Raw genomic sequence first — 14,155 nt, 5'->3', positions numbered from 1 at the left:
TGGAGTCTCTGGTGGCCCTCCCTGAGTAGATCATTGCATGTGTGTTCCTGGAGGAAGAGTGACGCCTCATGAAGAAGAACGTGTAAGGAAGCCCCTGGTAACCCCCCTAGACCCTGTTCTCTTGTGATCTGGACATGCACATGCTGCTGTGGTCAGTCATGGTCATGAGCGCAACTCTGAGACAAGTCTTTCCAGTTTCAATCTGTTTCTGAACATGGGCGTGGTCTTACTGATCCCCAGTCAAGAAACTTTGTTCTGAATTTACTTAGAAACTGTAGGGATTACATTTTAGACCAGTTTATTTATGCAATCGTCGTTGACATCACGTGGAGAATTTAGCGCATTTCTGACATTATTCTGTAGCTTTTTAACATTTTATTTTAGAAGTTCTATTCAGTAGAATAGAAATATCCTACTGAAATATTCAGTAGAAATCTGTCCCGCATATAGTATAGCTACCTAGAGTATCCTGGAGGTTTGACAGGGTGTATGAATTGCAGATAACTCCAGACTTTTTACTGTCAATAATTACAATTAAACACTTATTTTAAACTCACTTTCTCCTTCTACTAAGAGCAGCTAGTGATAGAAATGGACTAAGAAGTAAAGCTTGTTTCTAAATCACTGACGAGCAAGTCGGGGCAGGAGGGGCAAAAAGCGCCCTGAGCTCAATTTTGGAGTTGACCTTTTATACCCATCTTTTAAGTCATCATAAGCAATATCAAGGAAAAGGATTTATTAACTTGTTGCATGTTTAAGGTCCTGTTAGAATATAAACTTAATGTCTGTTATTTGAGCTGTCACTGTGCATTGTCTTATTTGGGAGGGGGTGTGATTGGGGACTTAGGTTTAAAAAAATCCATTAAGTAAGAATTGTATCTTTAGTAGTTGCTTTGGTTTTTATATTCCTGGTTATGATCTTGTAAATTCCTTATTCTGATTTTCTCTTAAATGAGGCCCTGTTTGGGGTTAGAGTTGGCCCTCTTGTTAAGAAGATGATGCTTCCTCTGTCTTTAATTCATTCATCTGTTCAATAGGAGATATAGTTTGGTGATTTCTAATCTAAACCATTCTCCTTTGTGTAGCCACACATGACAATTTATTGCTGAGGATTTAGTTTGGTTATTGGAACTTTGATAAAGTTAACAACTTGAGTTACAACGGCATCTACAATTTTAGTTAAAATGCTAGTGTAATCTGGATTTACCCAGGCTGCATAGATCTGCAAAGAGTAGTGTGAAGATACTCAGACAGCTGCGTCAGAAGAATGCCCTTCATCTCAAATTCTTTCAAATTCTTCTTTCTCTTTTGCATTTGCGTTTTTGATGTTTACTTTTAAATAGGGACGACTGGCATCTATGCCACTTGACAGCATGAACTCTTGCTTTCTCCTCCTGACTTCTTGTTACGCTCGGATAATTCTGGTGGTGGCACTCTTCATTTCCTGGTCATAGCTATCACTGTACCAAGAAGATGAAACTTTCACCTCTTTCTTTCTTTTTGACAAATGTATTATGTGCCAACACCGTGCCATTGAGGGTGTAGTTGGGAATGCAGAGAGGATTGAGGCACAGTTCTTCCTTACACAGAGACAGTTTGAATTGTGTGCTCCTGGCAGCGAAAGATAAAGTACAAAATGCTGGGAATAATTTTTAAATACGAGCATCCAGAGAATTTTTATAGAGTAAGAAAATTTTTCAGAAAGTTGACCTAGAACTTGCTGTGAGGATGGGGTCTAGAGAACTCATCGATGACAAGGAGTGATGTTGATGAGGGTACCAGAGGAGGGGAAAGCCTTGAAGACTGTGGATCCGTGAAGCACCTTCAGGGAAGTTGTATTGAATCTTTAGGTGAATCGAAGAGGGTCGTTAAGATTTCAGTATAGTCTTTCTATCCATGACCATGGGCTCTCTCTCCAGTTCTTTTTTGCAGGCCTTTTAAAATACCCTCAGCTGGTAAATAATCCACCTGCAGTGCAAGACACCTAGGTTCAGTCCCTGGGTTGGGAAGATCCCTGGAGAAGGGAACGGCTACCCACTCCAGTATTCTGGCCTAGAGAATTCCATGGACTGTATAGTCCTTGGGGTTGCAAAGAGTTGGGCACCACTGAGGGACTTTCACTTTTTTCCACAAAGTTTTATAATTTTTAGGGTTTTTTCTCTGTCTTTTGCATGCAACAGTTCCACCTGATTGGTTGCAGTAGGTTTGTCTTTACTTATTCTGTTCAGAACTCTTGTTGAGTACTTCTTGAGTGAGGATTTCTTAGTTCTTGAAAATCCCAAAGCTTTTCTTTGAATGTTGCTTCTTCAGTATTCTTGGTCTTTTTTGTCCTGGAAACTCACCAACTCATTCTACCTTTTGTGTATCTTAACCAGTCTTCTATATTTTCTAACCTTTATTTCTAGATTCTTGTCTGGTTTACTTTTCTTGTCTTTGATTATGTCTACTTTTCTATTTAACTCATCTTAAATTTTTTTTCTCCCTTTAATAGTTATGTTTTTTGCTCTTATCGAGTCTAGTTCTGTTTAAGAAGAACAAATAACAAGGATGTGTGTGTGTGTGTGTATGTGTCTGTGAGTGAGATGTTTGTCACTTTTTTCATGACCTTAGTCATTTTAGCTGTAGATTTTAAAAAATCTCCTTTATAGGTTTCTGTTATCTGGGATTCATTGTTCTGTGTGTTCTGATTCTCAGTGCGTTGATCAAGTATTGTACACACGTGATTCTTGGAGTTCCTTCACGTGGAGTTATTTTCCAGAGATCGATCGATCTCTGTGTGTTACGCACTGTAGATGTGTTTTTTGAAATAGTTGGTGTGTGCTTTATCCAGGTGTCCATTGCCAGTGCAATTTAAATTTTATACTCATCCCTCACCAGGATCCCCAACATGGAATCTCCTGGGAATTTTCTCTCCTGCCCCAGTGCAGGGTACAGGGATTGGGTTTTCATTTCTCTTGACACCACCCCAGCCTTCTCCTCAGACAAGACTACCTTTTGCCTCTGTGGGCAGGTGGGTAGACGTTTTCTCCTCCAGCAGGACTGATGGTACAGCTTTTCCAGACTCCTAGCTTTACACTGGAATTTGAATTTTGTTCTCCACGTTTTATGTGCTGAAGGCCATGTTTCATATGCCATTGTGAACATTAAAGCCTCAACTTGTAGAGTCTGGATCTGGCCTAGGATGTGATTTTCCAGAGTTCCCACGATACAACCTGTAGTTCATAATTTTGCCTTAATTTTTTGCTCTTGGAGTTACTGTTTTTATTCTTTTTATTTCAGCTGTGTTTTAAAATGTGGATATTATATTTTATCTCACAATATTGTGTGTTCATAATTTTGGTTGGGGTTGAGGAAAGATAATGCTTATTTTAGCATTATCTTAAATGGATGTATTTAAGACCAAATATTCGTTTGGTATATATTAATATTGGAGCCATTTACTTAATGCATTCTGTCATTGTTTACAAAAGTCTTTTTGTTTTTTTTTGAATTTTCAGGTATAGAATAATGTCCTCCAGAAACACTGATACTTTTACCTTCATAAGTTATGCTTGAACTTTTTATATCTCCCTTTGTTTTGTTAATTGCTCTAGTTAATCCATCCAGTGAGCATTTCTGTTTTGTTTCTTTCTTTTATTTGAATTCGGTACTTTTAAGAAGGATTTTTTTCAAATGTTCTAAAGCAGTTAGCTTATCATAGCATAACTTAAATATCTAAGTTTGTATATTCACTTAATAAGAAATTATAGTGTAATTATTATATATAATGTCACCAAAATATCATTTTAGGAGTGAATTACAAAAGTAATGCAAAAAATAAATACACAAATGAAATATTTTTTAATTAGCTTATTGTTTTAAATCAAGATTTTCATTCTTCCGGATTGTCTCTCATGGTATCCTCACTCTTTTGCTGTATTTGCCTAAGTGTTCCAGTGACTGAGTACTAATTATTAGCAGACTTGTAATAGCCACAAGTAGCACCCTGCCTCTACCCCGCCGTATAAGGATAGATGGAACTTACAAAGGAACATTTACATGTGAGAGATGAAATCTGTTCGTTTCACCTCTATTTTTAACTGCTCATTTCTGTAGTAATGTTCTGTTGCATTGTGCCATCTATAGTGTTGTATTGGAGAACGAAATGCAACCCACTCCAGTATTCTTGCCTGGAAAATCCCATAGATGGAGGAGCCTTGCAGGCTGCAGTCCATGGGGGTCTCAGAGTCAGACACAACTGAGCGACTTCACTTTCTTTCATAGTCCTGTATGTGGGTAGTTAATATTGTGTTGTGGTTATTGTCTTCACAATACCAGACAGAAAAACTCTCATCAAGCAGATAATATGCATATTTTACTCAGTTCTGTAACATGTTGGTAAAACACTTTGGTGCCACAAAGCTTTGCCCTTTGCGACTAGATTTGATGTTTCTATAGTTTAGAAGTTAAATTTCATTTCTCGCTTCCCATACAATTTAGTTATCTTGTTCTGCTTATGGGCTGTGATACTTGTTACTATTTGTGCATGTTGTGTTTTGTGTGTGTTTAAATAATTCCAGTCAGCTTCTGGTCAGATACATGAACTCAAATTTCAGAGCTGAAACTTTGTAGTAGAAAGCCACAAGATTAAGAGAAAGCTTGTTGCTTACAACTGGTAAATTCTACTAGTTTGTTTTTGGAAATCTTTTTCCACGTATTTAGCCTTAAAGAGAGAGTCTACCTTTTGTTTCACTTGTACCCCTATATAAGACTTAGGTGTTGGGCACCTGTATTGGATATTGGCTAAGAGTTCAGCTTTGGAATCAGATCGACCTGAGGTTGAATCTTAATTCTTTTGTTTAATAATCTATATTTGCCTTTACAATAAATTTTTAAAAGTTATTTTCTTCCTCTGCGAGGTGACTATGATATACCTACCTCACAGGACCTTTGTGAGGATTAAATAGGCTGGTATTTGTGAAGCACTTTGTTTAGTGCCTGACACAAGAAAAGTGCTTAAGAATTGGTAGCTGTATTTGTTGCTGTTTATTTAATTCAAAGGTAGTAAACAAATTTACTCTTTGGTGACTTGGCCAGCTTTATTATCTAGGAAAGGCTTAGAGATTAGCTTTAGGAAACCTATCTAGATGTGTTTCATACTCGATAATTGGGGAGTAGTTATCTTTTGAAAATAATCCTCCCAATTTTTACAGTATGGATTAACCTACAGTTAAATGTATAATATACAGAGTTAGAAGAAAACGCAAAACTCTGGAACAGTTTTTTTTTTTCCCTCCTAAATTAAGCCTGTATCTTAATAGCTTTGTTTCCTTATAAATACGTTTTTAAGGGTTTTAGACGTTAAGACATATTTGCAAATTCTTGACCAGTTATAATGTCAGTACAGTAGACATTGTGTTAACAGCAGAAAGAGTTAAGTTGAAAGTGTGGAGACTTGGGTTTGAGGCCTGGCTTCGCTATTGGCTACGTACATTTGTCCTTGGTCAGGTAAAAAGCCCCCTATGTCTAAATTCTAATCTCTACTGTGGTGCTTGTGACCTGACGTACCTCACTTAGTTGCTCAGAAAAGCAGGTGACATAATTATGTCAGGACTGTATAGGAAGTACAGAGGGCTATCTAGAATAAAGATAAATATTATCTCAGTTTTCACTTTATTTTTGTTTACCTACATCTTTTCAAAGAACAGTGTTGATGTTTTATGAATTCTTGGTATTTTAAATTCATACTCCTGCTTAATGAGTCATATTTTTGTGACCAGAGGCATTTTGGTAACTTTTTTCTTGAATTATGAGATGGCCTATTATCCCAAAGGTGAAGAAGGTTTTCAATCATTCCCCAAATAGCCAGAAAATCATTTCTGGATAAACTTTTTTTTTCCACCAGAAAGTGTAACTGTAGCTCTAGAAACTATTTTCAGTCTGCTCAGAACTGATCACCTCCATTAAGCCTTTGATGAACTCTACCTGGTTTTACTTAATTTGCATTCTGTCTGCATTTATGCATGTAGTTTGCGGTATATTGGTTTATATTTTGAGTGTTTCTGTGAGTCATTTTGTGTCTTCCTCATGTGACCTGGTCTTGCTTCCTCAGCTAGCCTGGAGTTTCCTCAAGGGTGAAGACAGTTGTCCTTCCCCTTTCTTCACTGTAAATTCCTGATAGAGGATACTGTGCATACATTGCTTTCTTACTAGTTGTGTTTAGGTAAAACTTTCAAGAACAGTAATACCAGTTGGCCTAAGTATGCATCTGCAGAAATTTTATTTGTCTATTATAGTGTATGCCTATTTAAAGACAAAAGGCATCAAAATAGTATACTTCTTGATTTAAAAAAATACAGTATTTAAGCTGCCATGTATTTCAACTAGGACTAAGTTTTCTTTTGCTTTTGCAAACCATTCTGTTAAATGTATTTGGCCCAAAGAAATCTAATAAATCTCATTAAGTAGTTTGATTTTTTGATAGTAAATCATGTTTTAGGAAATGTGGTAATTGTATTGTTAATAACCACAGTTTTAAATGATTCTTTACAAAAAAAAGGATTTTGCCTTTTATAAAAGAAAGACTTTCATAAAAGGCATAATTTTATAGCCACAGTTATTTCTAATTTTTCAATTAAATTCATTTATTAAGTTAATAATTTTTATTGTTTCTCATGTAAACCTTGATATGGAGGAGACTTATTCTTACAGTAAATTGCCTAATTTATTTGGAATTGACTGTTTTTGAAAAAAAGAAATTCTTTATATTTGCATTAATCAGAGCTTTCTCTAGGATAAGATAAAATTGTCTTTTTCCTTGCACTTAAAGAATTTTGCTAAATATGTTTTCTTCCAAATGAGTATTTGCATTTTAGTTTTCAGATTTTTTTCTCTAAAACCAATTTTCACTCTTCCGTCTACTTTAGGAATGTCATTGTCTGCTGGATCCTCTCCTCTTCATTCCCCCAAGATCACTCCACATACTTCTCCTGCCCCCAGAAGAAGAAGCCACACTCCAAATCCAGCAAATTATATGGTGCCTTCTAGTGCCTCTACGCCCGGGAATAATCCTGTTTCTCAGACACCATCTTCTGGTCAAGTGATCCAAAAGGAAACCGTTGGTGGGACGACGTACTTTTATACAGACACGACTCCAGCACCTTTGAGTGGAATGGTGCGTGTGCTTTAAACAAGGGAGAAGAGAGGGCCCTTAGAGCAGCTCCTTATTAATGAGAGAGACAAGGAGGTTACCCCCTCTTGTATCTTTTTACTGTGATGTGGAAAGGTAACTCATTTCTAACTCAGATGATAATTCTAATCTCCTCTTATTTCTTCAAAGTAATCTGTTTCTACAGTAATAAAACCTCTTGGGTTTGCATTCACTTCTCCAGGGGATCTTCCTGACCTAGGGATTAAACCCAGGTCTCCTGCACTGTAGGCAGATTCTTTACCATCTGAGCCCCCCAGGGAATCCCAATTATTATTACTGTAGGTTTGGACAAATCTGGTTGTATATTCACACTCTAGTTTAATACTTTACAGCACGTCTTGCTGTAGGGATCCCCTAGTACTTGTGCCAGCTGTGATTGCCATTTGCTGACACTTGTTTGTAAGTGTAGGTAGACTCACCTCTGGTGAGAAGTTAGAGAAGTCGATGGTTTCTTAACAGTAGTGACTGAAAGCAAACTGATGGTCAACACTTGCCAGGTGAGGCAGTGATTTAATAGCTGGAACTCTGGGTGATGGAGCACATGGCAATAGGAGGCCTCCAATGTGGGTCACTCACTGGTCGAAGGAGGAGTTCCGGGAGCCCTGGTTAGAGGTAGGCAAAGGGCCACCAAGGACTGCAGTGAGAAGGGGGGAGCGGGCAGAGAGGGAAGGTCATGTTCCATAAGGTGTACCTTTGCAGTTTTGTAATTTTGTCCATGTTCAGAAATTATTTACCCATAGAAAAGTAAGTAGTAGATGAAGCTCTCATGAATAAGAATGCCAGATTCCATTAAAAGATGAAAGATGGTCTATACCGTAAACATTGGACAAAATCATAGCTGATAGGCTTATATGAAAAGTGTATTTGGATTTTAGTAAGCAAGCAGATTTTGATCCCGTAAATTAAATTAATGATTTATTTTTGGTTGATTACATTTCATATTTTACTGAAAGACAGTTTGAGTGGAAAGAGAACAGATTTTTATTTTTCCTCTTTTAAGAGTCCTAGTTCTGCCTTCGTGTTGTGACTCTTGAATCTTAGTGTCTCTGAGACTGATCCCCCAACTGTAAGTGACCACCGTCTGAGAAATAAATGTGAAAACATTTATGGAAATACTTGTGAATCATGTGAAATGCTTTCTAAAAAATAATTAAGCAGCTAATAGTTTTTTGTTCTGTTTTTGTTTTTGGTCAGAGATCTTTCAAAAATTATCACAGAACAGCTTGCCGAGCAGAAGGTCAAATAATTGAGGTAGAGTAGAGACTTTCCTTGGTTCTTTCAAGTAAGAATTCCATCAATGTTTTGCTTTTGGGGAGGGGGTTATTATATTTTGTAATTACATACATTTTTATTTTATCACATTTGTAGAAAAAAGTTCAGTTTAACCTATAAAGAGATTCTTTTGTAACAAAACTGTCTCAGCTGTTTCTGTGGATATTATACATGGCACATTTTCACAATGTTTTTACCCTTCACACAGCTCTTAAAAATACACTCTTGGTAAACCTGAGGTAGTTCAGCCCAACTGTACTACCTGATGTAAGGAAACCACGGCCAGGGAAAGGAGGCGCTGTTCTCCTTGCAGGTGTAGTTAAAGGAAACCTTTCAAGTATTGCAAAACCACTTCCTGCTTGAGATCCAGAGCAGAACAATCATCTGAGGGCAGCGGAAATCAGCTGAATTCATTTTTAAAAGAGAAAAAAAGGGTTTGTTTCAGCTTTAAATATGAAAGGATAAAATAGAAGATATTTTAGGGTGTACTTTGATTTTGTGCTGTGGACCAGTGAAGGGAAGGAGAGGCAGAGGAAGATGGGAAGAAAGCAGGGTGGTGGGAAGAGCCCAGATGAAAGGATCAAAGACATGAGGCTGGCAGTAGAGTTTAGTGGCTTTGTTGTAGTTCGATTGGAAGGTACATACTCTGTCGCATCCTTCTGTTCACCTCCACTGCTGACCCAGAGGATGCTGGTCCTCTTTCCTGTTCTAGTCTGAGGTGTTAACAAGCATCTAGATAACAACTTTGTTCAGTTTGGCTGCAGGAGACCCTTCCAGAGGGCAGTTCTCTGGGCGGCCAGGGCAGAGTTACTCCATGCTCTGACTGTTCCCAAGCACCTTTAGTATCTACTTTCTTCCTCTCTTCCAATTACCGTTTAAAAATACTTCCAAAAAACTACTTGTGCCTCTCATTGGAGGTAAAATTTTACCGTATCTGAAGAAATGTCTCCTTTCTTATTAGAGTTTAAAAAATAGATTATTCCAATAAAGATTTTAAAACTGAATTCATTTAGAAAGTGTGCTGATAATAGCTATTCTCTGAGTGAATTCTCTTTAATTCACTGTCATATAAAGATTAAAAGTATCAATTTATCATTGTCATTTAAAGATTAGAACTTTATCACAGTAATGATAAAGCTTATCAGTTGAGAAAAATTGATCATTCTATTTTCCCCTTCCCTATCTCTTAGGTATTTCCTAACTACCACATCTATCCTCCAACTGCACCTCACGTTGCTTATATGCAGCCAAAAGCGAATGCACCTTCCTTCTTCATGGCTGATGAACTGCGACAGGTATGCTTTCAGAGTTCAGAGTGGAAACACTTGATGTCTGTCATTCTTTAGCAAAGAACTGGAGAAACAACAGAGCTCCTTTCAAATCGTATTATTTAATTAGATATGCTGTACTGAAGCAGGTAGAGTTTATGAATTCTAATTGATGTATTTATTTAAGGAAACGTGTTTTTCAAGACAATTGCAGGTAATACAAAACATAGAATAGCTATTTAAATGGACCACCATTTTGCACCTCACATCCTGTGCATTGAAAAGCCTTTGAAGTGTGTAAAATAATTTAAATGATTTCTGATCTCTAAACAGATTTTTGCTAATATCTGTAGTTGTTAGCTAATAAATAATTTGGCCTAGAAAAGAACATTTTAAGAAAGCTCAAAATTTTCTACAAAGTAGGTTTTATAAAATAATTTAATTTTGTTGTTGTTAAACAGGTATTATTTGATATGTAGGATTTTATTTTACTCTTAAATCCTCAGAAATGTTTTTATTTCAGAATATTGTTTGTGGAGTGAACTATTGACCACAGATCTAGCTGTAGGCTCTGGGTTGTGACACTGCTACTTGAAACCAGCTAGAGTTATGGGCAGGTCTACCTGGGACTGGAATTTAGACATTTTACCAGTATTGGAAATGTTATTTCATTGTATTAGTATTGAAAAGTGCACATGCCAAAACTATTAATGGTTATGGTAGTCAGTTACAATAAAAAGTCCATATTTCAGAAGCTGTGTTTAGATGTAAATGAACTTATTTTCTTTTCTTAGGAGCTGATAAACAGACATTTAATAACAATGGCTCAAATTGATCAAGCTGATATGCCAGGTAAAATGCAAGTTGATTGATCCTTCCTTTTAAAGGAGAGTATAATCCTTACGTAGTCCCACAGTTTTTATGCTTTAAGCCAGCTAATTAATTACTCTTTAATGAATATATTTGTTTGAAATCTAGTTAAGAATTGCAAGATGCCATTGGTCATCTAGAGTTTTTCAAATAATTCTACATGTGACAAGATTCTAGTTTATCCAAAAAATAGGCAGTTTTAGAATTTCCACTGTGATTTATCTCACTGTGTACTAGAATGTTATCTTTTGAAACCTGACAAAGTATAGGTACTTAAGTAGGAGTGATTGTTGTAGTTATTATTGAGACTGTGGCATGCCCCTGTACTAAGGCTTTCTGTGTGTAAGTTTTTTCTTTGCAAAGCTCCTGTGGTGTACTTGCTAATATTATCACCTCTGTTTCGCTTGTGAGGAAACTGAAGGTAACAGCCGGGTTAAGTAGCTTGCCTCTAAGGTCAGTGACTAGTAATTGTCTGACCAAATCAGGGTTTAAACCTATATTCTTTTTGGCTGAATTGTAGTGTTTCTCAGAGAGCATTAAAATCTCTTTCCCTAGCTTATTCTGTAAAGGCAAGATTAAATGTGGTTTATTTTAGCAAAACTTTATAAATAATACAGCAGGAATACATTTACTGTAGCAGTAGTCTCAGTATGCTGCTGCTGCTGCTAAGTCGTTTCAGTCGTGTCCGACTCTGTACGACCCCATAGATGGCAACCTACCAGGCTCCCCGGTCCCTGGGATTCTCCAGGCAAGAACACTGCAGTGGGTTGCCATTTCCTTCTCCAATGCATGAAAGTGAAAAGTGAAAGTGAAGTTGCTCAGTCATGTCTGACCCTCAGCAACCCCATGGACTGCAGCCATCCAGGCTGCTCCGTCCATGGGATTTTCCAGGCAAGAGTACTGGAGTGGGGTGCCATTGCCTTCTCTGAATCTCAGTATACCTGGTTGTAATCAAGGACTCAGCACAGTCACCTGTGTATCTTCTTGACTGCTAAAGAATTCAAAGGAGTATGTCTGGTTGTAATGTTTCAAGACTGATCTTTTCCCCTTTAGATGGGTAGGAAACTTTTCTGTCATGGCCTTTGAAATGTTCATATTAGAATTTTCCTTATTATCAAGCATTGTCTTTGAGGCCCTAGTCAGGGTAAAAAATAAAAAATAAATAAAATGAAGATGCTATTTACAGTAGTTTCAGAGAATCAATACCTAGAAATAAATACAATAAAAGATATGTAACATCTCAGTGAGGGAGATTTACTGCTGCTGCTGCTACTGCTGCTAAGTTGCTTCAGTCGTGTCCGACTCTGTGCAGTCCCATAGACGGCAGCCTACCAGGCTCCCCCGTTGCTGGGATTCTCCAGGCAAGATAATGCATGAAAGTGAGGGTAAATATATAGAGTGAAATACTATACTCATGAATAGGAAGACATAATGATAATCAATTTTTGTAATCTATAGATTCAGGACAATTTTAGTCAAAGCACATGAGTTATTTTTACTCACAGTACTAACACCTGCTTCATGTTCCAAGAGTTTAATTGTTAAGGAAGGGTTCAATCCCATAAGACCACACCTGCCTCAGAGGTCAGCTGAAATGGGGTACCTAAGCTACTCAAACTTCTGTCTGGGCAACTACAAATTTGGGGGTTTCTACTGGATGCCCTCAGGTTTAGTAATAAGCTGGGATGACTCACAGAACTTGGGAAGACACTGTATGAACTATTACTGGCTTATTATAAAGGGTACAACTCAGGGAACAGCCACATGCAAGAGACATGTGGGGGCTGGGTATGGGGGTGGGGACCTCCTTGCCCTCCCCAGTGTGCCACCCTCTCAGTGCCGCATCGTGCCCACCAACTGTGAGCTCTCTGAATCCCGCTGCTGAGGAGTCTTTATGGATGTTTTGTTGTCGGGGCATGTTGGTTACATCTTTGGCTCTTGGCAGTTAATTCAGTCTTCAGCTTTTCTCCCGTCCCTGGAAGGTTGGGAGATTGGCTGAAAGTTCCACTTCTAATCAAGGTTTGGTCTTTGTGTCTTTCTTTTTTTAAAATTATATTGAACATAACAGAGCTTTTCATAGTATATGATAGAATTTATCAGAAAGTGAAGGTCGAAGACTCCCTGCAACACTCTGAAGATTGTGATTAGGGTTCTGGTGTGTGGGGAGGGCAGGCTTGGCTTGAGTCTGTAGTCCCTGCAGTGGTGTGGTAATGGCACTGGGCTAGACAGATTAACTACTGGAACAGGCTAGGGAGAAGTGACACAGATGGCTGGAAAGCACTGGGAAAAATGGTTTTCTTTATGGTAGAAGATTGTATTATTACAGTTGTATCATCTCAAACCACATGCAAAAACTGACTCCAGATAGATTAAGATGTCTAAAACAAAATGTGTAATATCTCTAAATGATAATACAAAGCTTTAAAACTCATGCTATGAAATATATATGAATAAATTTAATGTTTCAGTAGGGAAAGATGTCCTATACTGGAGGCAAAGTTTGTTGACTCTTCAAATACTGATAAATTTTATTGAATTACAGTTAAAAACAACCCAAAGATATCTATAGTAGAGAAAAAGCTTAGAAGATGTTTACATGTTTGACAAAGAAAAGAAAATTAAAGCCACAAATTAGTAAGAGCCTTAAAAACAAAACTGAAAAGTGGCCAAAAATAGGAATAGGCATTTCAAGAAAGTGGAAATTTATACAGCCAAAAATTATGAAGAAACGTTGAACATCACTGATGATTAGGGAAAGACAAATAAGATACCATTGGAAAGTTTAATATTGATAAGTGATAATCCAAATTGTTTCTAAGAGCTGAGAAACAAGAGTTGTGCTGTTACCAAAGATAAATATTTTTGAGTTCATGAAATCTAGTTCTTTTGTTGTGTTATGTCTATTTTTATTGATTGTGAGACTGGTGTGCCCTATAGAATGGACACACTATGAATCTTGACACTCTTCTAGAATACAGAGTGTTTGATATCAGTCGTTTGTGAATTTGGTTTCTTCTTTATTTCTTTGAGATCTGAGAGATTTATGAGTGTCTGCAAGCTAAAGTCATCTTCTTATGAATTACTCTAGCAGTCCCAACAGAAGTTGACAGCTACCATAGCCTGTTTCCTCTAGAACCACTGCCACCACCCAACCGGATACAGAAATCAAGTAATTTTGGATACATTACATCCTGCTACAAAGCTGTAAATAGCAAAGATGATCTGCCTTATTGCCTTCGGAGGATACATGGTAAGGAAGATAATTTATCCTCTTTTAGGAGCATATTATTGAGGCTGAGATTATTCAGGTATTCCTGAATGAGTTTTTTTAATTAACATGAATTTAAAGGATAATAAATACATTTATCGTTTCATTTGGAAATTAGTATCTCATAAGGGATATATTCAGTACCCCACTCCAGTACTCTTGCCTGGCAAATCCCATGGATGGAGGAGCCTGGAAGGCTGCAGTCCATGGGGTCGCTAAGAGTCGGACACGACTGAGCGACTTCACTTTCACTTTTCACTTTCCTGCATTGGAGAAGGAAATGGCAGC

General features: G+C 37.4%; 1 protein-coding gene across 10 annotated transcripts in view; it reads left to right on the top strand.

Annotated features, from left to right (window-relative positions):
- PAN3 (poly(A) specific ribonuclease subunit PAN3) overlaps positions 1-14,155 on the top strand; it is a 123,233-nt gene that overhangs the window by 84,339 nt on the left and 24,739 nt on the right. For 7 of the 10 annotated variants that reach the window (XR_003513798.1, XR_003513797.1, XM_027557509.1 and 4 more), the window contains 5 exons: positions 6,906-7,153; positions 8,384-8,440; positions 9,652-9,756; positions 10,524-10,581; positions 13,688-13,849. Coding sequence is in view for 8 of the 10 variants with exons in the window: in XM_027557509.1 (XP_027413310.1) it covers positions 6,906-7,153; positions 8,384-8,440; positions 9,652-9,756; positions 10,524-10,581; positions 13,688-13,849 (630 nt within the window). In the remaining 2 variants the exon portion in view is untranslated. The remainder of the gene's footprint in view (positions 1-6,905; positions 7,154-8,383; positions 8,441-9,651; positions 9,757-10,523; positions 10,582-13,687; positions 13,850-14,155) is intronic. The other 3 variants (XM_027557510.1, XM_027557514.1, XM_027557513.1) reach the window with 1 other exon arrangement.

The sequence above is a fragment of the Bos indicus x Bos taurus genome, chromosome 12 (genome assembly GCF_003369695.1).
Source record: "Bos indicus x Bos taurus breed Angus x Brahman F1 hybrid chromosome 12, Bos_hybrid_MaternalHap_v2.0, whole genome shotgun sequence".
Lineage (NCBI taxonomy): Eukaryota > Metazoa > Chordata > Mammalia > Artiodactyla > Bovidae > Bos > Bos indicus x Bos taurus.
Note: the sequence above shows the minus strand (reverse complement) of the source record. Positions and strands in the feature narration are given on the sequence as shown.